The following is a 27,672-nucleotide window of genomic DNA, read 5'->3' on the forward strand; positions in this document are numbered from 1 at the left end:
CCGGTGTGCGTTGCGTCTTCCCCCTCCACGTTTTCCATGTGACCCGAAATCGCCGTTTCGGCGGCCGTGCATAATGGGCCTTAGAGGCACTAAATTTGCTGCATAGCTGCTGATGCCTCTCCTCAAAAACTAGGTGGGCCAGTTCTGTGGGCCCCTGAAGAAAGTGTGCCCCGTTCCTCTGTTGTTCCAATGGAGGGGGTGGAAGGCATTTAAACTTTAAAGGGAATACAGTCCATTTAAACCGGGGGGAGGCGGTCTCATCTCTGCTGCTCAAACAATTTTGAATTCTGGGCTTCCAGCGAGCCTGTAATAAAAATAAGCCAATGATATAGACTGGAAAAGATACAGCTGCAGCTTGCATGTAAGATGAACCAGTATATTAGCCCTTAGGTCCCATCCTGAATCTGTGTTCCTATCGTGTTCCTATTTTGCAAATCTTTATTAATCTCATCTTCTCTAAGGCAGATTGTTTTATTTTTATGAATATGTATGTATGCATGTATGTATACTACTTCTACAAAGACCTGCTCAGCTCACCAAGTTAAGAACAACATGTACCCTAACTTCATTAAAAAATCATGAAACTGTTAGCATTAAAACAAGCCATAAGTCCAAGCCATATCTACTGCAAGACATTCAGTTTCCCAAGTGTCTTGTTCTAATGAAAATGGAAAGGGAGATGACACGGGAACTGAAATGGTAGACACGGAAGTTGTGTAGGGAAGTACTGGTAATAGTAAAATGGAGAATTGAATGAGGGTAGTTGTGGGGTGTTTAGGAAAGGGTAAAATTGGGGGTGAATAAAAGATATGTTTTGTGTTGGTAGCCAGGAATACTGCAAGATAAGGACCACCTGAGTGATTTTTCTGCACCCCCATGCTATGAAGTAAACTTGTTCCTTCAACTCAAGCAGAGCCCACAGCATTACCTGACTGCATTATGCTTGGGTTTGCTGCATGTGACTTGGATGTGCAATGGTGCAGCCATAGTGAGGTCTGGTGCATGTCTCTTAAAATGCACTGCCAGGCTGTGTGTGTGTGGTCAGTTCATTTCCTGCTCTATATAAATACTGTTTTCTTTATATCCAGATTACTGACTCACACTGAAATTGGTCAAGGTTGCTATGATTGGATCAGGGCCATTGTAAATATTTTATTAATATTTTAGACGCACTGTAGGCAAAGTTGCCTTGTGACTGCTTTGCCATATCAAAAAGCATCAGTACAAAGTTTGAGTCCAGTGGCACCTTTAAGACCAACTGAGTTTTATTCAAGGTATAAGCTTTTGTGTATATGTACATGAAACTTTATACCTTGAATAAAACTTAAAGGTGCCACTGGACTCAAATTTTGTTCTGCTGCTTCAAACCAACACAGCTACCTACCTGAATCTAATAGCATCAGAATTAAACATCATAATGCTTAAAGCTACAGTTTAAAGAATGAGAGATAAGCTGGCTTTCTTTTACATTCAGATTAGAATAAGTTGGTTCTGCTCAAGGTAGGACAATAAAAGTCATCACAAAATAATTTATCCTTCCAGTTAGATATGGCTGAATTAGATCATAGTCACCTTAAAGAAAGTTTCAAAGGTCAACAATGGTAAGGAAGTATCAGTTGTTGTTTATTCAGCCTTAGCGTACATGAATGCTCTATCTCCCCTCATCTCTTGGCTCTGTAAAACCCTTGGCCTGCCCTCTCTCGTGCTCATTTGTGCTGAAATGTGATCTGTGTTTGATCTTCTGTTATTCCAATGTGTAGTCCTGGTGCCACACATTTCACTCGTCCTGGCAGTACTTCAAGACTTTGACATTCATATGATTTCAGTGATAAACCCAAAATGAAGACAGAAAAATGAGGAAGAATACTGATTTTATTTGTAGATTGTATTTTAAAATTTGTTTAAGTAATTTTAATAGCAGTCTTTGTTTTTCTACTTTGACTGATGATCTCACAGAACATTGAAAAGAAATGCAGACACACCACTATGACCACCAGTTATTTTGCTTTGCACATAGTTTTCCATGTGTCTTTCTTGCTTTCCTCACCAATACTTTATTCTTTAATATATTAAAACTATTATGGAATACAATAATTGGAAACATAATTTTAAGAATTAAAATAATGTAATATATTTAGAGTTAGATCAAGACTAATTTTTTCTCCTAAAACTTCTCTGAACTCCAGTGGTTCTCAACCTTCCTAATGCCACGACCCTTTAATCCAGTTCCTCATGTTGTGGTGACCCCCAACCATAACATTATGCAAGTGTTTCTTCACAGAAATAAAACCGAAACTGACCAGTGGCGTGAAGATCCATTGTTCATGATTGTATATAAATTGTATAAAGGTAAAGGTAAAGGTATCCCCTGTGCAAGCACCGAGTCATGTCTGACCCTTGGGGTGACACCCTCTAGCTTTTTCATGGCAGACTCAATATGGGGTGGTTTGCCAGTGCCTTCCCCAGTCATTACCGTTTACCCCCCAGCAAGCTGGGTACTCATTTTACCGACCTCGGAAGGATGGAAGGCTGAGTCAACCTTGAGCTGGCTGTTGGGATTGAACTCCCAGCCTCATGGGCAAAGCTTTCAGACAGCTGCCTTACCACTCTACGCCACAAGAGGCTGTTATATAAATTGTATATAAATTGGTGGGCACCTTCAAGAGAAGCGGCAACAGTGGCGGCACCCCCCCCCCCGCCAAGCTGCTCACCCTGCCGTGACCCCTGTGAAGAATCGTTCAACCCCCAATGGGGTCCCGACCCCCAGGTTGGGAACCGCTGCTTTACAAGCACCCTTTGGGTATGATCTGTCAACCAGTTCTTGATCCACGTAACAGTAATAGAATCCATACCACATTTTACCAACTTGCCAATAAGAATATCATGTGGAACCTTACCAAAAGCCTTACTGAAATCAAAGTAAACAATGTCCACAGCAGTCCTATGTTCTAGCAAGGTAGTAACTTTCTCAAAAAAAGAGGTTAGTCTGACATTACTCATTCTTAAGAAAGCCATACTCACCCTTAGTAATTACAGCCATTTGCTCTAGCTGTTCAAGGAACAACTGTTTGATCATTTGTTTTGCCAGCCATAGACATCAAGCTGATGAGTTAGTTCCCTGGATCCTCTTTTTTCCCCTTCTTGAAGATGGGGACAACATTTGCCTGCTTCCAATCTTCTGGTATTTCACCAGTTCTCTATGAATTGTCCAAAAATATGGACAAAGGCTCAGAAATTACATCTGCAAGTTCTTTTAGTACCCTTGGATGGAATTTATCTGACCCAAAAGATTTGGTTTCATTTAAAGAAACTAGATGTTTATGGAATACCCCCTACAGTGATCCTAGGCTACAATTCCCATCCTTTATCACATGAAGTGATTTTGCCATGGTGAGCACGATTCCCCTTGCAAGATAAGACTGAGGAGAAGTAGGAACTGAGCAATTCAGCCCTCTCTTCATCATCTGCTACAATGTCACTTTCTTACAATGTCACTTTCTTGTCCCTATTTGTTTTCTTTCTTTGAATATAACTAAAGAACCATTTCTTGGGGGGGGGGGTAGTGTTTCTTGCTAGCCTAAGCTCATGCTGAGTTTTAGTTTTTCTTACATTGCCCCTACAAGCATTAGTTATTTGTTTATATTCCTCTTTGGTTATAAGGTCCTCCTTCCATTTCCTTCCATTTTAACATATTTATTAATGATCTAGATGAGGGGGTGGAAGGACTACTCATCAGGTTTGCAGATGACACCAAAATGGGAGGGCTGGCAAATATTCCAGAAGATATATCCCCAGAATCATTATCTAAGTACACTTTAAGAAGCTCACCCTTAAAATTCATCTGGGGAAATAACAACAGAGCAGCCATATAGACATCAAGTATCATACTCATGAAACATTATAAGTTTAGCCCTCTGTCATCTATGGGGTGCAGTTGGATGAACTCAGATGGAAAAAGAGTTGACCCCCTGATGTGTGGCTCATTTTGGCAAATGACACACCTTTTTTAGTCCCTGGAGCTGAAACTTGTCCTCTTGGCTACCTTAAAAGAAAATGTGGACACTATAAATTCCCACTCTTGACAGTAGCCTAAGAGCAGTTTACCCATTGGCTAAGCATTTTGAAATTGACCCATCCATCACCAATGGGAAGGTACTTAAATATAGGTGAAGCTATTCTGGTCACTTTCTAGAATGGGAACTTAAAGTTAATCTGGATTTAAATTTAAATTCCCCATTTTCATTTTTGTTGATATGATTTTACATGAAATGTTTTAATTGAAGGGGATATTGTTTTAGTTCATACAAGAAAGATCTGATGAGCCTCTGTAGTTTATTGTAGCCATTAAAAACCTGTGGCTGCTGGCAAAACACAATTGAAATACTAAAGTTGAAACAGATGTGATTTGCAGAAATGATGTTAAGAAATGCATAAGTGCAGCTATCCAGACAAGCACAATTTTCCTGTATAAATCTTGTGGACTATATTAACTGATGTTGCCTTCATTATAGAGATATATGGTTAGATAAGAAAGAATGCTTAGTATAATTTTAGTAACGTCCTGAGCCTACAGATTTTGATATTTGTATCTGAGTTCATTTAGGGTTATTCCAAAATACTGGATTTATACATTCAAATAAATGTTCTTTTAAAAAGCAGAAGTAGTTTGTGTGATTAAGGGAAGCAAATTACCAGGGTAAAAATTGGTGATGTGCTCATTTTCCAATAAGGAAATGCAGTTATTTCTTAAAGTGTTTTTTCCCCACATCAGATAAGGAAATACAGAAATTACTGCAAAGACAGCCAGTGCAGGTCTGATCTAAGGCATGCTTGAAATGATGTTAAGCGTCTTTTTCCTTTAAGTAAAATAAAAAGGTAGAAGTTAATCCAAATCAACACTTCATACCAGAGTAAATGACTCTCTGCTCTAAGTCTCCAGTTTTAAATTCCTAGACTCTACGGAACCAGGAGTTCAAACACAGACGGGGCACTGATATTTTTATCCTTTTGATATAGACATATCATGTTCCATGCACTTTACTTGGGTTCTTTCACTTAGGGTTTTAAAGGAATAGTATCAACCCAAAACAAATCAAAATGTAAAGATTCTGAGGGAAGCTCTTCCTTACTAATATCTCAGATAAAGTTATTTTAAAAGTATTTAACCTAGGTTGTAAAATCTGAAGAATTTGTATAATCAAGAAATGTGTTAATTTGATATACATTAGTAGCAAAATGATCAGATTAGGCTACACTTCAATCATATTAACTGGAAAGTACTGTCATTTTCTGAAAATGATCATTTTAGCAGCAAAGACTCAGTAAAATCACTGTGTTAGGGTACTACTAAGAGCATAAGCAAATAGATTAATTTCAAAGTACATTTAAAAGGCTAGTTATTAACCTGAAGCTACAACCTCATCAGGAGCTTAAGAAGAGCCCTGCTGGGTCAGACCAATGGCCCATCTAATCCAGCATTATGTCTCATACAGTGACCAACAGGGATTAAAGGCTGAGGCCTTCCCCAATGTTGCCTCATGGCTCAGGGTTTCAGAAGAATGGTGCCTCTGAATGCAGAGATTCCCTCAGTCGCCATGGCTAATATTCATTGATCGATTGATCCTCGATTAATCTATCTGTTCCCCTTTTGAAACTGTTTATTCCTGTGGCCATCACTACATCCTCTGGCAGTGAATTCCACATTTTAATCACTCTCCGTGTAAGGTAGTATTTCGTTTTGTCCATCCTGAACCTACTGCCCAACAGCTTCATTGAATGTTCTTTAGTTTTATTCTTTTGGGAGAGGGAGAAAAACTTTTGTGAGCTCCACCCCGTGCAGTTTTATAAACCTCTATCATATCCCTCTCTTAGTTGTCTCTTTTCTAAAATGAAAAGTCCCAGACTCTTCAGCCTGTGACAGCAAAAACCAATCTAAAAAACCTGGCCATTTTATTCTCAATCTCTTTCCTAATAATAACATAGAGTTTGCCTTTTTCTTTGCTGCAGCACACTGGGTTCACACTTTTATTGAGCTATCCACTACAACCTCAAGATCTTTTCCTCTCTCATTCTCAGCAAGTTCAGACCTATTAACTTATACTTGAAGTTTTGTTTTTTGTTTTTTGTCCCATTGTGCATGACCAACACTGAATTTCATTTGCTTCATTGTCACCCACTCACTCAGTTTGTGGAAGTCCTCTTGAAGCTCTTCACAATCAGTCTTGGTTTTAAACATCCTGAATAATTTGGTATCATCTGCAAACCAGGCCACAACACTACTCAACCCTAGTATCATATCATTTATTAATGAATTAAATAGTACTGGTCCCAGTTGCTAATCCATGTGGGAGCCCACTTACCTCCAGAGTGAGAACTGTCAGTTGATTGCTACTCTTTGCTTCCTGTCATTTAGCCAGTATTTAATCCCTAAGAGAACCTGTCATATACTAAGTGCAGTCAGGAGTCATTGGTGAGATGCCCTGTCAAAAACCTTTTGAAAGTCCAGAGATATCATGTCTTATTGGGTCTCCATTGTCCACATACTTATACATTTTCTCAAAAAACTCCCAAAGGTTGTTGAGATAGGACTTCCCTTTGAGATACTATACTTTGAATACAGTTATAGAAACTGTACTACCTGACGGTATCACAGAGATATAACCTGTGTTGTAACATCCTAAAAAAGAATACCTTATGAAATATGTCCTTTGTTTCAAATGAGTCTACCTTGGTGGATAGGGTGGGTTATAAGAAAGAAAGAAAGAAAGAAAGAAAGAAAGAAAGAAAGAAAGAAAGAAAGAAAGAAAGAAAGAAAGAAAGAAAGAAAGAAGGAAGGAAGGAAGGAAGGAAGGAAGGAAGGAAGGAAGGAAGGAAGGAAGGAAGGAAGGAAGGAAGGAAGGAAGGAAGGAAGGAAGGAAGGAAAGAAAGAAAGAAAGAAAGAAAGAAAGAAAGAAAGAAAGAAAGAAAGAAAGAAAGAAAGAAAGAAAGAAAGAAAGAAAGAAAGAAAGAAAGAAAGAAAGAAAGAAAGAGATTCTGAAATGCACAGGGTAATGTCCTGAAGTGCATTGATCATTAAACAAAATGCCTGACTAGTCACTCTCTGTATTAAATGGTGTACTATTAAGTGCATTATTAGCATCTAGTCATTTCTGGGGAACTGGAAAAATCCTTAAGAGGCTAGAGAAGCAGTGGGCTCGCCAGAAGGGCCAATGGTTGACAGTGATAAATCTTTCATTTTTTCCATTACCCTCAGAGTAGGGACAATCTGGAACAAGGAGGTGGGTTAAACTGGAAGCCTATTACAATAATAATGCTGCAAGAGATAAATTATAGGGGGTGTGGAGATAAAGGCATCAAAGAGAAATTGAATAGTGTTGAAGTGTTGAAAACGATTTCCCGTAATGTACATACCAAGGCCAGTGGAGATTTTTTTCCAGTTAGCACTGTTATGGATTGCTTACTCAGAGTGCTCTTTACTGGTATTTCATAATTCTCCATTTCCCCCATTTCATGTATTTGTGGGCCACAGCACTTGCTAAATCTAAACAATAGTTTTAAAGCAAATACACTGTCCAGAGTCTTAGATGTGTTGCCATGGTGTGAAAATATTTAACTTTGTTAACTTAGTTAATCTTTTAAAAAAATGTTGGTATTGTTTTGTTTGGGGGAAGCATATCTGTATAATGGAGTTACGGTAGTTTGGAAACTTAACTGTGCTGACATGATGGCCTGTCCTTTGTGAACAAAACTTATTTTTGTTTCCTTAACTTTAGTCTTATTTGCCAGATGCCTGACCTAACTTGCAAATACAAAATACATATAGTATAAGCAATACCATGGAAAGGCAATATTCTTTATCATATATTTAATTCTGAACTGGGCCATAGAATGTACATAAAATATCCACAAAATAGAGCTAGGGACCAAGAACAGGAATTTCTCTATGAATCTGAAGGAAGTCTTGGGTTGTCAGGAAAAAAGTTGAAATCTAAAGAACAAAATAGATTGGGGGATTTAAATTTCTCTTAATGGACGGATGGCCCAACTCCCCACTGGATACATTTGCCAGTTATTGGGAAGCAGTGACAGTCTGGCTCAAGCAGAGCAGCCTGAAACTTAACCCTTCCAAGACAGAGGTCCTATGGCTGGGGAAGAAGGGCCCAGATCAGGAAATGCGCCTCCCTAGCCTGGTACAGTTGGAGATTGCACCCCTATCCAGGAATTCAGGGGTGAGCTTTGATTGCCTCCCTTTCTATGAAGGCTCAGATCACAAAGGTAGCTAAGGTGGTGTTTTTTCACCAGTGCTATGCAAGGCTACCAGCATCCTACCTGGCCCTGGAACACCTAGCCACAGTGATCCATCCAAAGATGACCTCTGAACTTGTCTTCTTTAATTTGCTCTATGCTGGCCTGCCCTTATCCATGACCTGGAAGTTGCAGCTGGTACAAAATGCAGCTATGTGGGTCCTCTCTGGAACATCATGGAGGGCCCATATCTAGCCTGTGCTGCAGCAGCTGTATTGGTTGCCAGTGGTGTTCTGGATCAAGTTTAAAGTTTTGATTTTGACCTGTAAGGCCACGAGCTGTGTCCTGTGTACTTGAGGGATTGCCTGTCTCCTTATGCCCCTATCAGGGCATTATGCTCTGCAAACCAAAACAAGCTAGTGGTCCCTGGCCCAAGAGAGGTCCGCCTGGCCTCAACCAGGGCATGGGCCTTTCTGGTCCTGACCCCAACCTGGTGGAGGAGCTCCCAAAAGATCTGAGGACCCTGAAGGCTCTTGCAGTTCCACGGGGCCTGTAGGACAGAGCTTTCCCACCACAAATATGTTTGAGGCTGGGTGGCAGAACATTGATGCCCCCCCCCTCAAATCACTCCATCTTTTTAGGTTGGTGGTGGCATTCCCAGTCATTGCCTGGCCTGGGGTGTTTGGAGTGGGGCGGGGTGAGTAGGGTTGGTTGTTTGGTTGTTTTTTAAACTGTATTTTTAAGTGTTGTGAACCTCCCTGAGCCAGCTGATTGATTGATTGATTGATAAACAAATATAGAAGAAACAATGCACCCAGAGTGCATTAACCTGCCACATGAGCAGATTGGAGAGCCAGCTGTTCAGTGCTAGACAGATGCCCCTGAGCTGCCTGACCAATCCTTTCTCCAGCCCACTTTTGCTGCCAGTCTTGTGAGCCTGGGCCCCAGGATAAAAGTACAAAGTAGCTGGGTGTTGAGGGCTCTTTCCTTCCCCTGAATCACCATAGAGGGGAATTAGGAAGGCAAGATGAACTAGCCTCCCCATCTGTGGAAGCAAGGTAGTGGTATCCCACATATATAAGGGTATCCAGGTTAAACAAAGCCAAGCCTGATAAACTGGAGACACCTATGCAGCAGCAGCCATCTCTGGCCATGGTTAGCAGATGATCCATGGTGGTACAGTGCTGGGGGTTCAAGCTAGAGATCATTAGCAAGTCATCCCATCACCATACAGCAGCAGCTGTCCAAGGCCAAAGGCTACCAGATCACTTGATGGAGTACTGCACACCACACACACAAAGCTGCTCATATGGCAGAAGGCCCAAGTCACCCAGTGACCTGTACAGCTGGAGATTGCTGGCATTGCCTCACTCCAGGAGGTGGCAGGTGCCTATAGCTGAAAGCTGCTGGATGTTCCAAAGGGAAGGGAGGCCCAGCCACCAAGTTGCCTCTTAGGTGGCAGGACTAGGCCTCAGATGTATTGATGAAACTTCTGAAGTACTGTGTATTTCTCCACTATCTCTTTAGCCATCTCCCCATCTTTTAATCATCTTCAGTCCTCCAGTAAACCAAACAACTACTTAGTTGCAATTGTGTCAATTACCTGGGTTATTTCTCCATTCCAGAGGTCAATCAGTGCATCAACTGGAAAATTCCTGAATGCCACCTGAAAACTTAATGGATCCATCAAGCCATAAGTATTGATCCTCCACCCCTTGTAATTCTAAACCCCAGTAAGTAATGATCTGTCCATGACAAGAAGATTGAATTCATGCACCACCTCTAGATCACTTTCTTCCTGCCAGAACAGAACACCAGATCAAGAGTGTGACCTGAATAATACATGGGGCCTTTAATTAACTGAGATAAGCCCATTGTTGTCTCCCTGAATCCTGAGCAAATCATGGGTAGCTCTTGACAAGATAAATTTGGCATGGATGCTGAAATCCCCCAAGACAGCCAGTTCATGATTCCTCAACAGCACATCTGAGACCACCTCCACAAGCTCAGGCCATGAATCAGCTGAGCGGCAGGATAGCTGGTACACCAACAGAATCCCAGTGTTGCCTTGCATTCTCACCACTATATGTTATTGTTAGGTGCGAAGTCATGTCTGACCCATCGCGACCCCATGGACAATGATCCTCCAGGCCTTCCTGTTCTCTACCATTCCTCGAAGTCCATTTAAGTTTGCACCTACTGCTTCAGTGACTCCATCCAGCCACCTCATTCTCTGTTGTCACCACTAGATACATACTCTCAAATGCAGCTGCATTCTGGAAAGGGCATCAGTCCAGGGGGGATAGGATCCCAATAAGCTATAGTGACACCACTTCCTCACCCACCAGGCCTGCACTGATGTATCACTGAGGACCACGGGGAGGCATAGTTTGGAAACATTAATACCTGGCCCTTTTCCCCCAACCAGTTCTCAATGATACTAGCCAAATCAGCCCTGTCATCCAGAATTAAATCATGGATGTCTGCCACTTTACCCGTAACTGACTTGGCACTTAAAACAAGCTATTAAAGTAGGACATAATCACAGAAACAACCAGGTCTCATCGGGTACAAAACAGACAATAGGAATACCCCACTTTCCCTGGCTACTGCAGCTCTTCACATTTAGAGTTCAACAGTTATCTAGTCCACACACTAAGAACTCTTTAGGTTTTACTCTTCAGTTCTCATCAGAGGCTTTTGCTTTATCCTGAGTGCCTGTTTAAATAGACCAAGCACCTGTGAAAGAACCAATAGCACCACTGAGCCAGCAGATTGTGCCACCTTAAGGGGCGAGGTGTTAAAAAACAAGTAGCACCCCTCTCATTCATCCCCCTCGGCATGTGTGCTGGCTTAAAATAGACCACATGGAAAGATGTCTTAAGTCCATTGAGTTAGCAAATTGTCAGTAGACAGGGAGATGCTGAGGAAAGGGAAGGGTATAAAAGATCCACTTCTGCAAACTCAGTTTCAGCCCAGTGTTTCTACCTGCCAAGATAAAATGTTTTCATTATTTTAGTCTTCAGAAGGGTGTTCCTAATAGTTATATCAGACTTTCTCAACTTTTTTTTTGAAACATTCTTCAGACTTCGAGAAAGCCCAGAAGTGGTATGATCATGCACAACACTGTTAGGAAGCATTGTGGTAGAAACACCTACCTGGGGCCCTTCTCCTTCCCACCGCCTCCAAGCCCATCATTGGTTATTTTGGGAGGGGGGAAATGGTTCAACATGACCATATTCTCTGACAAATGCTTAGCACGTTTTAAAAATATATTAAAATTAATTAACTCCCACCCATTAAGGAAACCCAGGACCATCAAGAAACCACAGGGTTTCATGAAACACTGATTGAGAAAGCCTGAGTTATTATTTATGCTGATCTGATAACGCATGGTGCTGGATACAATACTCGACGTCTAAGAATTAACTGTGGATAAAGGAATAAACATTGCATCTTCATTCCATGGCTCAATATCTTTGTCTTATTTTAAATTTCAATTTAAAGTTTGTGTCATCCGTGGCAAAGAAACATCAATTGGTACTTCACTGATGTATTTAAAAAGCACATATACAATTCCATAGGAACAGTTTAATAATATGAATTACAGTGCAAACCTAGGCATGGCTCCTTAGAAGTAAATCTCATGGCTTTCAGTGGTGCTTGCTCCCAGGTAGGTGTGCATAGGATTTTACCTGTAAGGAGAATCATGCTAGCATTGTTCCTTCAAAATAGTAATTCTTTTCATTGCCCTTTGTTTTTGCTGGACTAAGCTAAAAAAAATGTGGATCCTCCACCAGCTTTCCACTTCTGCAACTCTTACTTTGTTGCACAGTCAGTTCATCACTGTGGAACACAGGTCTCTCAGACCATGTGCTCTTTGGCTCCTCAAAAGACACTTATGTGAGAGGAAGTACCTAGTACCAGATGAGTATACTCTCCACTGGTGAGGATCGCAATGAACAAGGAAGAGTATAAGCAGAAAGAAAGTATATGATTCAAACCGTAGTTAACAAAAATAAAATAGTTAAAAGTAATGGTCTTATTTAATTATAAATTAATTTTCTTGTATTCAGATAATTGACCCTTCTTATGAGGCATATAAGATCAAATGAGCTATCAGATTAGTACATCCTTAACAACTTTACGATGGCATTACTCTGAACTGACATTTGGAGAATCACAGGGAATAGCAGTTGTTAGAAACTTTCCCTGGAGTGTATAACTCATGAAGGGCAGTATCAGTGACAGCTTTACAGGGGTCCATGCTGTTAAATGCTTGGATTCACTGTCGGGATGATTCCCATAAGTGCTACTGGAAGGCTCTTGTATTTTTACAGTAATTCATTCTTATCAACACTGAACTATTTCTGGTTTTGCATTTACTTTAAAAATTAAGTTTAAAAATTCCAACTCCAACCTGATTGACGTTGCAATCCTCCTTATGTGAGAGTTTGTTTATATGTAATGATTCCTCAGACAGATTTACAAGTGCCTGTGGAGTTTTAAAAGACTATTGCTCAACAGGCATTAGGGGAGAAGTACTGAGCTTTATAAACAGTTTGGTTTGTTGGGTGACTTCTTTAAAAAAATTAAATCAAATGCTGCATTAAATCTGCAGTAGAAACAATCATCCAGGCTTTCTCAACCAGGGTTTTACGAAAGCCTGGGTTACTTGATTGCCCTGAAAGGGTTTCCCAATTGGATGGCAGTTAATTTTTTAATTTGTTAAACATTTACTGTGTGATATAATCATATAGGACTGGAAGAGAGCAAACGTTATTCCGATCTTCAAAAAAGGGAGGAAGGATGACCCGGGAAACTACAGACCAGTGAGTCTGACCTCTGTTGTGGGGAAGATAATGGAGCAGATATTAAAAGGAGCTATCTGCAAACATCTGGAGGACAATTTGGTGATCCAAGGAAGTCAGCATAGATTTGTCTCCAACAGGTCCTGCCAGACCAACCTGGTTTCCTTTTTTTGACCAAGTAACAGGTTTGCTTACCGCACCATTGCACTAATTTCTCATGCTAGCAAAGTTATGCTCAAAATCCTACAAGCTAGGCTCCAGCAATATGTGGACCGAGAACTTCCAGAAGTACAGGCAGGATTTCGAAGAGGCAGAGGAACTAGAGATCAAATTGCCAACATACGCTGGATCATGGAGAAAGCTAGGGAGTACCAGAAGAAGGTCTACTTCTGCTTCATTGACTATGCTAAAGCCTTTGATTGTGTGGAGCACAACAAATTGTGGCAAGTTCTTAAAGAGATGGGAATACCAGAGCATCCTCTACCATTCCCCGGAGTCCATTTAAGTTTGCACCTACTGCTTCAGTGACTCCATCCAGCCACCTCATTCTCTGTCGTCCCCTTCTTCTTTTGCCCTCGATCGCTCCCAGCATTAGGCTCTTCTCCAGGGAGTCCTTCCTTCTCATGAGGTGGCCAAAGTATTTGAGTTTCATCTTCAGGATCTGGCCTTCTAAAGAGCAGTCAGGGTTGATCTCCTCTAGGACTGACCGGTTTGTTCGCCTTGCAGTCCAAGGGACTCGCAAGAGTCTTCTCCAGCACCAGAGTTCAAAAGCCTCAATTCTTTGACGCTCGGCCTTCCTTATGGTCCAACTTTCGCAGCCATACATTGCAACTGGGAAGACCATAGCCTTGACTAAACGCACTTTTGTTGGCAGGGTGATGTCTCTGCTTTTTAGGATGCTGTCTAGATTTGCCATAGCTTTCCTCCCCAGGAGCAAGCGTCTTTTAATTTCTTTGCTGCAGTCCCCATCTGCAGTGATCTTGGAGCCCAGGAAAATAAAATCTGTCACTATCTCCATTTCTTCCCCATCTATTTGCCAGGAATTGAGAGGGCCGGATGCCATGATCTTTGTTTTCTTGATGTTGAGTTTCAAGCCAACCTTTGCACTCTCCTCCTTCACCCGCATCAACAGGCTCTTTAGTTCCTCTTCACTTTCTGCCATTAGAGTGGTATCATCTGCATATCTGAGGTTGTTGATATTTCTCCCTGCAATCTTGATCCCAATTTGTGACTCTTCTAATCCCGCATTTCTCATGATGTGCTCTGCATACAAGTTAAATAGGCAAGGCGACAGTATACAGCCTTGCCGAACTCCTTTCTCAATTTTGAACCAGTCAGTGATTCCATGTTCAGTTCTCACTGTTGCTTCTTGACCTGCATATAAATTTCTCAAGAGACAAATAAGATGCTCTGGTATTCCCATCTCTTTAAGAACTTGCCACAATTTGTTGTGCTCCACACAATCAAATGCTTTCGCATAGTCAATGAAGCAGAAGTAGACGTTCTTCTGGTACTCCCTAGCTTTCTCCTTGATCCAGCGTATGTTGGCAATTTGATCTCTAGTTCCTCTGCCTCTTCGAAATCCTGCCTGTACTTCTGGAAGTTCTTGGTCCACATATTGCTGGAGCCTAGCTTGTAGGATTTTGATCATAACTTTGCTAGCATGAGAAATTAGTGCAATGGTGCGGTAGTTTGAACATTCTTTGGCATTGCCCTTCTTTGGGATTGGAATGTAAACTGACCTTTTCCAATCCTGTGGCCATTGTTGAGTTTTCCAAATTTGCTGGCATATTGAGTGTAGCACTTTTACTGCATCGTCCTTTAAGATTTTGAATAATTCAACTGGAATGCTGTCACCACCACTAGCTTTGAACACAATTACACATACTGTAGCAAATTACCCCATTTAAAACTAACTTTGGAATTGACTATCTTAAGGTATAAATAGAAGAAGAAGAAGAAGAAGAAGAAGAAGAAGAAGAAGAAGAAGAAGAAGAAGAAGAAGAAGAAGAAGAAGAAGAAGAAGAAGAAGAAGAAGAAGAAGAAGAAGAAGAAGAAGAAGAAGAAGAAGAAGAAGAAGAAGAAGAAGAAGAAGAAGAAGAAGAAGAAGAAGAAGAAGAAGAAGAAGAAGAAGAAGAAGAAGAAGAAGAAGAAGAAGAAGAAGAAGAAGAAGAAGAAGAAGAAGAAGAGTTGGTTCTTATATGCCGCTTTTCCCTACCCGAAGGAGGCTCAAAGCGGCTTACAGTCGCCTTCCCATTCCTCTCCCCACAACAGACACCCTGTGGGGTGGGTGAGGCTGAGAGAGCCCTGATATCACTGCTCGGTCAGAACAGTTTTATCAGTGCCGTGGCGAGCCCAAGGTCCCCCAGATCGTTGCATGTGGGGGAATGCAGAATCGAACCCGGCATGCCAGATTAGAAGTCTGCACTCCTAACCACTACACCAAACCAGTACTGTTAAACATTTGTTAATGCCAGTAGTATTCAAAATGCTTTCCAGAGCCAAAGAAAAGTGAAATCCAAGGTGTCTAACAGCATTTCATTTGAAAATGAATCTGCCTATAGTCCATGGGGTGTATGATCTGAAGACCTTCAAAATCGCTGCAAATATGTTTGTTGATTTGGGGGGGGGGGGTTTGCTGAGGAAACAGAAACCAATGATGGTGATGAACAAGGAAACCCTGTTCATTGGCAGACTATCCTGGTTGGGAAAAGCCTGGAATGACTAAGGCAGGGGTAGTCAAACTGCGGCCCTCCAGATGTCCATGGACTCCAATTCCCATGAGCCCCTTCCAGCAATGTTGGCAGGGGCTTATGGGAATTGTAGTCCATGGACATCTGGAGGGCCGCAGTTTGACTACCCCTGGACTAAGATGTTGCCTTCTATTGAGTGGCACTCTAATGCAGAGTTTATGTATCACAGCCTGCTAAATATGCACACACAAAGCAATGTTCAGGATATTAATAGTGTTATTGCAAGTGAACCAGAGATCCACACTTGTGTAGCAACCAGCCTCTTAAAACAAACAGTGGTTTTCAGTCTGCCATTTATATCACTGAGTCTGGCTTGGGATCTCTGGCATTCTTTGGCTGTAGTCTATGTATGTTGTGTGCTTCAGCAATACCCTATTAAAGTACTTCATACCTCTCCAGAGCAAATGGGCTACACTGCCAAGATAGATTAAGAATATAAAAAGAAACTTTGTTGGGCCATCTAGTCCAGCATCCTGTTTTCCACACTGGTTGACAAACACATTGTAAGATCCACAGTAGGGACACGTATCCTCCCTGCTGATGCCCCCCAGTGAATGACATCCAGAGGTAATTGCCCCTAGACATGGATGTGCCACTTACCCAATCAAAGGGAAAAGGAAGAAAAACTTTACCCAAAATATACTGATAAGGTAGCAAGGGTCAAGCTTCCTCAAATAATACAATGGCAAAGATTTAAAATATAAGGTCTGAATATCATATTCCATAGAACATCAAAATAGTCTTACATAAGCCATAATAATTTCATTTCACATGCAAAATATTTCACATATACAATTGATGAATATATCTAATGATCAACAAGACCACATGTTTCTGCTTATAAGACCTTCATCAGTAATCAGTAATATATAATATTTCAATATATAAATCTACAGCAGGAGTTGCTTCCTCATATCTTGTGTGGTTGATGAAAATTTATAAAGCAGGCCATGGACCACTTCTCATGATAACTGCACACACTGCACAAAACATTTCAATGATACAGCATTAGTATGAAATGTCCACCCTATTCTATAGTGAATTCCCCAAGTAAACTGCACATTGTCTGAAGTACTTTTGTTCAGCTGTCTTTAATTTAAGTCCATCAATTTAATTGCGTTCCTCAAAATTTCAGTGTTTGGGAACAACGTTTCGGACATTGTGTGAAGTTTTATAATTCTTTTTAATGTCCCTCTTTTTTCTAATTGAAAAGCCCCATACTTTTTAGCCCTTCCTTATATGGACGGTTTTCTATCCCTCTGGTAATTTTGGTTGTCTGTTTTCTGCACTTTTTGCTCTCGGACCATCAAAATGGAATGCAATATTAACAACTGTGGCCATACACACCATACAGATGTCTACAAATATGGCAGTTTTGTTTTCAATGCATTATTCAGTAAGGATTTTTATCTTTACATTAGCCATCATTTCATGGTGGCCACAGGATGAATTGTTTACTGCAGGACATTTCTGTATCAAGGGAGAAACCTAGAAGGAGCATGAAGACTCAGTAGTGCAAATTATGGTTTCTTCCAAACCGCTCTAAGAGTTCACAGATCTGTCTTTATTTTTTTCAGAATCCAGAATCCTTTAGAGCCACTTATCAGTCATTCCTCTTCTCAACTGACTAGAATAAATATATCAGTTTCTCCTTTTGCACAGCTACTATTACTATAAACTCCCTAACAGTTATTTTTTAAAAGTCTATCAGGAAAATCTGGACTTAACATCTCATGTGTATGTATTATTATATCTCCTGATCCACAAAACTGTAGATATTCCTCCCATTTTCAAAAACAGCTACATAAATTGTAGCTGTTGTATTCCCTGAGGCAATTATCGGTAGTAATGACTGTGGGGAGTAGTTCACTGAAAATCATACCCACAACTGTGAAATATATTAAGTTACACAAACGAAGAGCACTTATCCAAGCACTTACCACCACTCTCCTTAGGGTCTTTCTCACATTACTGCATACACCTCTGTGTACGTGTGATAAGTGTATATCAGCCGTTTATCTAGGCACTTTTCAGATGCTTTAGAGCTAATTAAAATAAATATTAACTGGATTAGCACTGACACCAGAAACTGTTTGGTTCTTTGGGTTCCTTTTCAACACATAGCACCACAATGAAAATTTATATCAGACAGTATCACTACTTACAAATGGTTCAGTGCATCATGAAAAAGCACCATGGCCTATGAAGCATCTTATTCTGCACTCCTCCATGCCCCATTTCTTCCTTTTGTCAAAATAATATTAAACATAGATCTAATACCTATACCTAGGTTGATTTTCACTTTTATTATGTGCAGTCTGCCTAGCCTGTGCTAAAACAATTTGTATAGTACATTTTCAGGATGCTAAAAGCAGACTTTCTCGCTTACTTCTCCATTTACACATCATCTAGAAAAGTGGGCACTCTGCTCCTAAATGGATTTCTTCAGCATTAAGTCCCACTGGTCAGTTTTCTAAATAAGGCATGTTCCGATCATAGTCAATACTCACAAAAGAAATATGCTTATAGTTTTCTAATGCCTTCTTGGGATTACTTGGGCCATCTAGATTGCTTTACTAAACTGGTCCTTGAACTACATAGACACCTCTGGATTGAAGTGCATTGTTGAATCTTATGGTGTTACAGTGTATAGATGTGTGCCTAGTGCAGATTATAGGGCTGCTCTCCAAGAATTACATCTGATCACCAAACTACAAAGATCAGCTGTCCTGGAGGAAATAGCCACTTCAGAGGATAAAAATCATGGGACTGCATTCTAAGCTTCTTCCCCTATCGAAACTCTGCTAGCTCCTGGCACCACCCAAAATCTATAGGAATTTTCCAACCTAGAGTTAGCAAACCTTGTTGATGATGAGGCTAATTTGTGGGTGGGTAATGTGTAAAGCAGTGGTCCCCAACCTGCGGCCCGCGGCCCGGTGCTGGGCCATGAAGGCCATGGCACCGGGCCATGGTTCCCTCTCCCCACCCCCCCACAGTAAAAAACTTCCCAGGCCGCATGCTTGCGGCCCAGGAAGCTTCTTACTGCGGGAGGGGGGGAGAGGGAATTAGGGCCGTGCCCGCGATTTCGGTCGCGCATGTGCGCATGCGCGAGCGCGCATGCGCGATGCACGGTCGGGGCAGTTGCCCTGCCGGTCCCCAGCCTTAAAAAGGTTGGGGCCACTGGTGTAAAGAATCCTGCTACAGGGCATGGCAACAGACAGCTCATGAAGTTAATCTAATATGAAATATGCTGTACTCTATTATCATGGAAGCATAGAGTTGGAAGATATGTTTATATCTTGCCAGAATTGTCATTGCTTAAGCATGCAGTAGCTTTTATTTAAGAAGAGCCCACCCATCTTCCAGCATTCTTATCCATGGGAGTTTTTAAAATCCATCCAAACACATCTGACTACAAACTTCCTTGGTTCCCCATCACAAAAGGAATTCTATGAGGACATGGTCATTCCCCTCCAAATCTGCTTATTTATATGTGTCTTCGTGCTTTATACAGCCCTATGATGCCTCTTAAAACATCTTTTAAAAGATAACGAAATTAATGGGGCTGTTGATGTGGATCAGAAAAAAATCTTGTTCTACAGGAAATGTATTTAAATCCAAAGTTCTTTGCTGCAGTATGAAGTATCAATATTTGTGAATGTCCAGATGTCATTTCAGTCTATATAAAAATACATACAATAGTTTAATCCAATACTGAACTTGTCCTTACAGTTTGTGAAAAGCAGATGAAAGTGGTTTTCAGAGACTCACCAGAAGAACATCTCCAACCCTTCAAGGATAAATTGGAAGTTTTTTTCCTCAAAGGTATGTGATTTAAAAAAGCTGCTTATTTATATGTTCACTAATGCTTTATACAGCTCGATGATATTGCCTCTTAATTCACTAGGCTTAGATCTGTGACTGGATCTCCATTTTTTCTTTTTTTCATATTTTACTTCTAATGCTAGTACTAATGCAAGACCAATGGAAAGCCTCAGCCTCACTGTTGTTGGCCTCCCAGTATAACTAGTTGTGAAATGGGGGTGGACAATATGGATCACAGATCTGATCCAGGAGGGCTCTTCTTATGTTCTTACCTTTCCCTTTTTTCTTAATCTAAATCATTAGTTTCATCCCCATAAGGGCTGGAGGAAGAGCTCTGTCTTAAAGGCCCTGAAGAACTTTGCAAGGCCTTCAGTTCTTCTGGAAACTCTTTCCCAGAAGATAATTATGTAATTAGGACTCTTCAAAGATTTGGAGAACATATTGCAGAGCTTGTATTATATCCATTTTTTTCTTTATAGCATTTAAAGTACCTGGGCAAAACTGAAATGAGCTCTCAGTAACATGGTCAGAACCTTGTACTATAAAGCATCTGTGATATTAAGGTGGCACTTTGGAATTTTATTATTGATTAATTAGGGCTAGGGCTCCATTATGTAGAATGTTTTATTCTGTTTTAAGATAAGGTGTATAGGGTTTTTATTAATTATATATGTAAACCGCCATGAGCCAGCATTGCTGGGAGTGGTCGGATAAATATAGATATAGATATAGATATAGACGTAGATATAGATATAGATATAGATATAGATATAGATATAGATATAGATATAGATATAGATATAGATATAGATATAGATATAGATATAGATATAGATATATATATAAATATACACACGCCCAATTTTATTTCCAGCCCACATGCCTAGTATGCTGCTTTGTGTCAGTCCCGACTTTAAGGCATGTGAGCCATTTGCTCCCTTGTGGAGTAACTAATCAGAAGACTGCTGGAGAAACTAGAGCTCTGCTATTTGCAGTATGAGTTTGCTGCACCTTGGCCCAAACACTGTTCCATCATCACCTTTTGAGGGGCTGAACAGGAATTGTTGAGCCTCCTCCAAACTGGCCTGAAAGAGGGCCTCTTGGGGGGAGCTATTCCATGGTATCTGCAAGAGTGATAGAATCTCTTTATTAGGCCTGGTCTTTTGACAGTTTTAGGTCATAACTAGTTTTATTCATTTATTTAACTGGATTTTTATATCGCCCTTTCCATACGGCCCAGGGTGGTTAACATGGAACATTTTAGGAAACATAGAACATTATATTAAATAACAGTCACAACATAACATGACAGTAACAGTTCTAACAATAAATAAATATAAGTTTAACAGCTTACTATAATTAATTCATTAAATATTTCAATAGAACAGCCTCTAGGGAGAACAGAATCCTTTGGATTATGGAGGGTATGGCTTGAGGGGGACCACCAGATTTTTTTAGGTCAGATGTTTTGAAGTTGGATTAACCTCAGTCAAATGCCTGGTGGAGGAGCTCCCTTTTGCAACCCTGTGGAATTCAGAGAGTTCAACCCGGGCCCTGATCTCTTGAGGGAGCTCGTTCTGCTAGGTGGGGGCCAGCACAGAGAAGGCTCTGGTCCTTATTGAGGTCTGCCATACTTCTTTGGGGCCATGGATTACTAGCCAGTTGGTGGTAGCAGAGAATAGTGTTCTTTTGAGGGTATAGGCAGAGAGACGGTCTCTGAGGTACACTGGGCCCAGACCATGTATGGCCTTGAAGATAATTACCAGAACCTTACGCCTAATCCAGAATTCAGTTGGGGGAGTTGTTGGAGTACCAGCCAGATGTGGGATGCCCATGATGTATTTGTGAGGATCCTGGCTGCAGCATTATGAACCAATTGTAGTTTCCGGATTGAGGATAAGGGTAAGACTGCATAGAGTGAGTTGCAGAAATCCAGTCTAGATCGCATGGATCATTGTTGGTAGGTGTTCTGGGGCCAAGTAGGGTGCTAGTAGCTTGGTTTAGTGTAGGTGGTAGAAGGCCTGCCATGCTGCTCTTGTGACCTGTACCCCCATAGAGAGGGAGGCATCGAAGATCACACCCAGGTTTCTGGCATAATAGGGTACTGTTAGTTGCATACTGGCCATGTTGGGTAACCTTCTTACTTGGTCCCTTCTTACCCAGTCACAGGATCTCCGTCTTTGAAGGGTTGAGCTTCAGACAACTCTGCCTGAGCCACTTCATCATTGCTTCCAAGCATCTGGCTAGAATTCTGGGGGAGAGTCAGGGTGGTCATCCATCAGGAGGAAGAGCTGGGTGTCATTCACATATTGGTGGCAGCCCAGCCCATACTTCCGCACCAGCTGAGCAAGAGGGCACATGATGATGTTAAATAAGATAGGAGAGAGGGTTGCTCCTTGTGGGACTCCACATGTGAGCTGGTGGCGATTAGATACAATCTCTCCTATTTCTACCCTCTGTCTGTGACTCCAGAGGAAGGAGATCAACCATTTGAGGGTTGTCCCCCATATAGAATCATAGAATCATAGAGTTGGAAGGCGCCATACAGGCCATCTAGTCCAACCCCCTGCTGAACGCAGGATCAGCCCAAAGCATCCTAAGGCATCCAAGAAAAGTGTGTATCCAACCTTTGCTTGAAGACTGCCAGTGAGGGGGAGCTCACACCTCCTTAGGCAGCCTATTCCACTGCTGAACTACTCTGACTGTGAAAAAAATTTTCCCTGATATCTAGCCTATATTGTTGTACTTGTAGTTTATCCCAATGTCAGAAAGGCAGTGAGCTAAGAACTCATGATTGACTGTGTCAAACACTGCTGATAGATGGGGGTGAAGAGAATATCTGGGAGCTACCTCATTGAGGGCATCCAACATTCTGTTGTGCCAGTTGCTGACCAGTCCATCTAGAGAAATGCTGGGAAGCATTGAGCCCTGCAGAGCATTCAGGGTTCCGATTGGATCCATATGTGGGCGAGCTGAAATCTCCTTGGTGCCCAACTGGGGAAGGTGGCAACCTTAGCCGGGTCTTAAGGGCACAGTGGTCCGACCATGGCATAGCAGAAGCTGTGACTAGAACCACATGCAACCTTGCATTGAAAATGTGGTCCAGGATGTGGCTTGCTTGGTGGCTAGGGCCAACAACAAATTCCGGGAGCTCTAGTGTCGCCATGCCTGACACCAGATCCAGCCCATTGGTAGGGGATGGTACTTCCGCATGGACATTAAAGTTCCCCATAATTAATAGTCTAGGTAATGTCCAGGTGGTGACCGCCTCCAGCAGGGCTGGCAGGGCATCTAGAGTTGCATTGAGTGTGCAGTATATTGAAGGTGCATTGAGGGCTCTGAAGGAGATTATATCGTGGATGAGGATTGCCACTCCCCCTTCCTGCCCCACTGCCCATGACTGATGGTAGACAGAGAACCCGGCAGGGGCTAGTTCTTTGAGGGCAACTGTTTCACGATCCCTGGTCCAGGTTTCCATCACGTAATGGAAAGGGCTCACTGGCAAGCACCCTAATGAGATGGACTGGGGAAAGTGGGGATCTCTTTATAAGATAACCCATGTTTGGCTTGAACAACTAGGTGGACTGGGGGGAGGGAATGCCTTTGGTGGTTGAGCAGCAACAACTGAGCCCTTTCTTGCTGGAGTGGCACGTGGGGTCTGAAGATTAACACCTCATGGGAATGTTTTATTTGTGAGTGAGAAAAAGTGAAGCTAGTAGTAACACTGGGTAAGTGTAGAGCCGGAGTAGATTTTATGGAAATGCTGGTAGATGCGGTAGGCTGTTTGTCAGTGGCAACTCACACTGATACATATCAGCAGCCATTAAAAAGTAGTTAAATCATATATTAGTGTCTTGCTTCTTTATATGGAGGTAACGGAACAAAAAAGTTAGTAGAATTACAGAAGTAATGGAGAATTTTTAATATATACCTGTAAACCTATTTGGTGTTATTGTATACAATATTAAACATATATAATTATGTTTAACTTAAATATAACTTCTGGTGCTATAAGTTTCTGGTGCTGTTTCTAATAATTATGGCTCTAACACAATTGTAATTTAAGCTTCAATTCTATGCACATTTATCAGGGAGTAAATCCCACTGAAGTTTCATTGATACCAACAGAAGTTAAATGTAATAAACTTTAGTTGCATTGCAGCCAACTAATATTCTAAAATATCAGCTAATTAAATTATTTCACCTTGTTTATCCTTGATTAGATTGCTTAGAAGTATTTTAATCTTTGCTAAATAGCTGAGGAACAATGCCAAGTCAAATTCCCCTAAATACAAGTTTTTATACACTCAGCTTTTTTCTGGATTGCACTTCTAGACATGATGAACTACAATTAGGAACACAGATCTCATATTGTCATGGCAGTTATATGAGACGCTCCAAAGGCAAAGCAGAGCCAATTGTAACTGTTGTGGTGCCGATACAAGGAAACTGATATTCCCAAATGGGCAATAACTCTCACTAAGTCTTAAGCAATTTAGAACCAAGTGTCTGAGAAATCTCATGCACAGTGACTCGATTTTATTTTGTGATTGGGTATATTTACAATTTATTTGTTCTTCAAAAAAACATAGCTGTTTGCTACATCTTAATGTATGCGCTCTTCAGACACAGCTTGACAGTTCTTCCCAAATTCATATAAGTTTACTTGCTATTGAGAAAGGAAGTTTAATATGTAAAATTACAAAACTATTTGTAGTTGATGTACATCTAATAAATAAATATTATTTATTTTAAATATTATTAACATCTAATAAATATTTCATTCTTCTTCAAATTTGAGGTATGCATTTGTGTTAAATTTTTCATTATTTTTTATCTAGACCTCAATTTTTTCATCATGTATTTCAAGCATTCACTAATGATAAGTTTCCAAATAATGTAATATAAGTATTAAATTTCGCAATAAACTTAGCAGGGTACCTGCAAGAAAAGGCCTCCACAGTGGGACTGTTTGAGTCCTGGGTATGTCTGTTCTGGTGGTCTTTTCATCTCATTTAATTAGCAGTTTATATTTATGGCTCCAGCAGTAAGTGCATTTCAGAAAGTGCTGTGTATATGTGCACATTAACACCAGCAGTCTCCCGCACTTTGATATATATTGCCTTTCACTAAACTTTCTATGCCAGTCTTCTGTCCAAATTAAGCAACCCTAAATAACAAACTAAAAGCATATGGAGAAGTATTTGCTAATATTTTCCTAATGCTGCTTTCTGCAAGCTAACAATTTGTTTTTTTTCCATATTGTATTATATTTGTATTTTGATAATGAGAATGGCTGCTCTGCTGAAGCAGTACAGTAGTCTAAAAGCTCAGAATAATTATTTTAGCTTCAAACGTGATCAAGTAGGAAAATGATAACTACCTCAAACTATTCCATTGTCCAATTGATTCTTGCCTCTGTTAGTAATCTGTTCCTAGAAATGTATACATTGTATGCATTAGTCCAGTAACCAGCATAGCTGGAAACCATAAAACAATTTTTCATGTGTAGTCCTTCTACCTTGTCCCATTCAGAACATTCAAAATCTCTTTAGACAGCTGCTATTGTGTCCCCTAACCAGCTTATACATAGCTTACAAAATTAACATCCATAAATGAGACCTGATTTTCTTTTTTCAGTATTTTGTTATTAAATAAAAGTTAATACTAACAGTGTGATTGACTCAGACAGCAGCACATGTTCTCCAACTTCCTACAGTGTTGCTCTGCTTCACCATATATTGTAAAGATGTACACATTTATACCACAAGTAGTATCAAAGCCATTTTAAAAGTGGGCTTTGAAAGGGGCGGCAGGCAGGAGGGCGTGAGAGGGTGGCCGCAGCTCCCTTTGACCCACAAAGCAGCTAAAGGGAGTTGAAAGCCCCCCCCCCTCCCTACCGGCAGCAACAGGGCTTTGCGGCCCACAGGGAGGCTGCAAACTCCCCCCCCCCGGCTCCCTCCCAGCAGGAGGGTACCTGTGGGCCACAAAGCCCTGTCACTGCCTCTCTCCTTGTGGGCAACAATGGAGGCTGCAGCCACAAGGCTTCTTGCAGGCAAGGAGGGAGGGTGGGAGCTGAAGGGGGAGGGCCAATCAGGGTGGACCTGGACGGACAGGGCCCCGGGCAGTCTCCTCCCAGGAGGCTGTTTCCCAAATATATATGGGAGCAAAATAGTGTTAAGGATTACCAGCCTCAAAACTGAGCCTGGCATAACTAAAACTGATCCCTAGGTTACAATCATTTCTTCTTTATGGTATACCTCAGAGTATAGCAGATACTGAAGTCCTAGAGTTGCTGGTGGGAGTGGATGTCTAGAACTTGTACTTCTGAAATGGCCTACTATTGACTGGTATTCTCCTATGACTCTTCAGTTAGACTTTCCCCCTTAAACCCAAAAGAAACCTGAAGATTCTGAAAGTTTTTGAGACTAAGACAATTAACCAGCATTAAGATCAAGGTGTTAGATGACTTACACGTTTTTTTTAAAGGGTGAAGTAATATGAGGTGGTGAATTTAAAAACTGAATTTTCTGGGAAGAAGTGAATGGGAAGAGTTGGAGGAGCTCACAATTGATCTTTACATGACACTACAGCATGTGACATCACAACCGTACTGAGTTCTATTCCAAAAGTCCATTCTGCCCATATGCCATCCCAAATCTCCAGAAATTTCCCCAGCTAGAAATGATACAACATAGATTTACACGTTGGTAAATAATTTTATGAAAATTGATTGTGATTTTTAAGACTTTATTATTACCTTAGACAATTATTGTTTTGGCATAGTACCACAATAGTAGGGTCTGCATTCCTCCCTTACACATATAACATTTATAAAAATACAAAGTTTTTCTACCTAGTTAAATGTTCTAGCTCACTGAATGCCTATTTGGCTCAGTTTTACAAGTGTGAATTCTGAATTCCCAAGGCTAAAAATATACATGAATTTCACTAGTTTGGGTGGCTGATGTGATTTTCTGGAACAGTAACGCAAATCCAGGATTCTTAAAAGGTAAAGGTAAAGGTATCCCCTGTGCAAGCACCGAGTCATGTCTGACCCTTGGGGTGATGCCCTCTAGCGTTTTCATGGCAGACTCAATACGGGGTGGTTTGCCAGTGCCTTCCTCAGTCAATACTGTTTACCCCCCCCCCCCAGCAAGCTGAGTACTCATTTTACCGACCTCGGAAGGATGGAAGGCTGAGTCAACCCTGAGCCGACTGCTGGGATTGAACTCCCAGCCTCATGGGCAGAGCTTCAGACAGCATGTCACTGCCTTACCAACCTGTGCCACAAGATGCTCTTTCTTTCTTAGGATTCTTAGGCATTACAATACACACCACCCTCCCTCAAAAAATGGCTGCTTACAGAGCAGCTGTCTTGTTTGATTCTCTTGATTTGTCAGATAAGGGCAATCTCCCTTCTTGCAAAGGACCATCAGGTGAATAGTCCCAGTCAATCAATCATTTTTGATACAAGTCCAAGAAGGAATTCCTCTCTATGTAGAGCTGTTCAGAGAACTTCATGTGCAACTCCTAATAGCTTCCCACTGGGGTCTCAGGAACAAGGTTGGAGGGAAATCCTCCACCTGTACTGCCCCTTGTCAGCAAAATCAGCTTCTGTGCCTGATCAATATGGTGAATCCAGAAACAGCTATAAATAAATAAATATGTTATGCTGGTTAGCCTTGGAACTCCCATGTCCCAGCCATCCACTGCTACCATCTCATCTTCTTCCAGAAATTCCATAAATAAGTGTAGTGCTAATTAAGGTATCCCCCCAATTAGTGGAAACCTAGCATGATGACGTGTTTCATAGCATAGTGCCCTTACAATATTTGGCAAATATAAGCATACAAACTTCCGTGTAGGCCACTTACTCGTAATCCTTAAACCAAATTTAAAACCCTCTTAGGAAAAAAACTGAAAATTTTCTTCATCTGGAAATGTCGTGATCAGTGCTGCTTTCCAGTCAACATCTGCAAGTATTTTTTGCTTTAAATAAAGTACTGCCTATTTGTAAGGGGCTCCCTGTCTTCAAA

The 27,672-nt window shown here is 41.1% G+C and overlaps 1 protein-coding gene across 3 annotated transcripts in view; it reads left to right on the forward strand.

Annotated features, from left to right (window-relative positions):
- FMN1 (formin 1) overlaps positions 1-27,672 on the forward strand; it is a 212,106-nt gene that overhangs the window by 141,156 nt on the left and 43,278 nt on the right. For all 3 annotated transcript variants that reach the window (XM_077322951.1, XM_077322952.1, XM_077322953.1), the window contains one exon: positions 19,541-19,633. In XM_077322951.1, coding sequence (XP_077179066.1) covers positions 19,541-19,633 — 93 coding nt within the window. The remainder of the gene's footprint in view (positions 1-19,540; positions 19,634-27,672) is intronic.

This window comes from Paroedura picta, chromosome 2 (genome assembly GCF_049243985.1).
Source record: "Paroedura picta isolate Pp20150507F chromosome 2, Ppicta_v3.0, whole genome shotgun sequence".
Classification (NCBI taxonomy): domain Eukaryota; kingdom Metazoa; phylum Chordata; class Lepidosauria; order Squamata; family Gekkonidae; genus Paroedura; species Paroedura picta.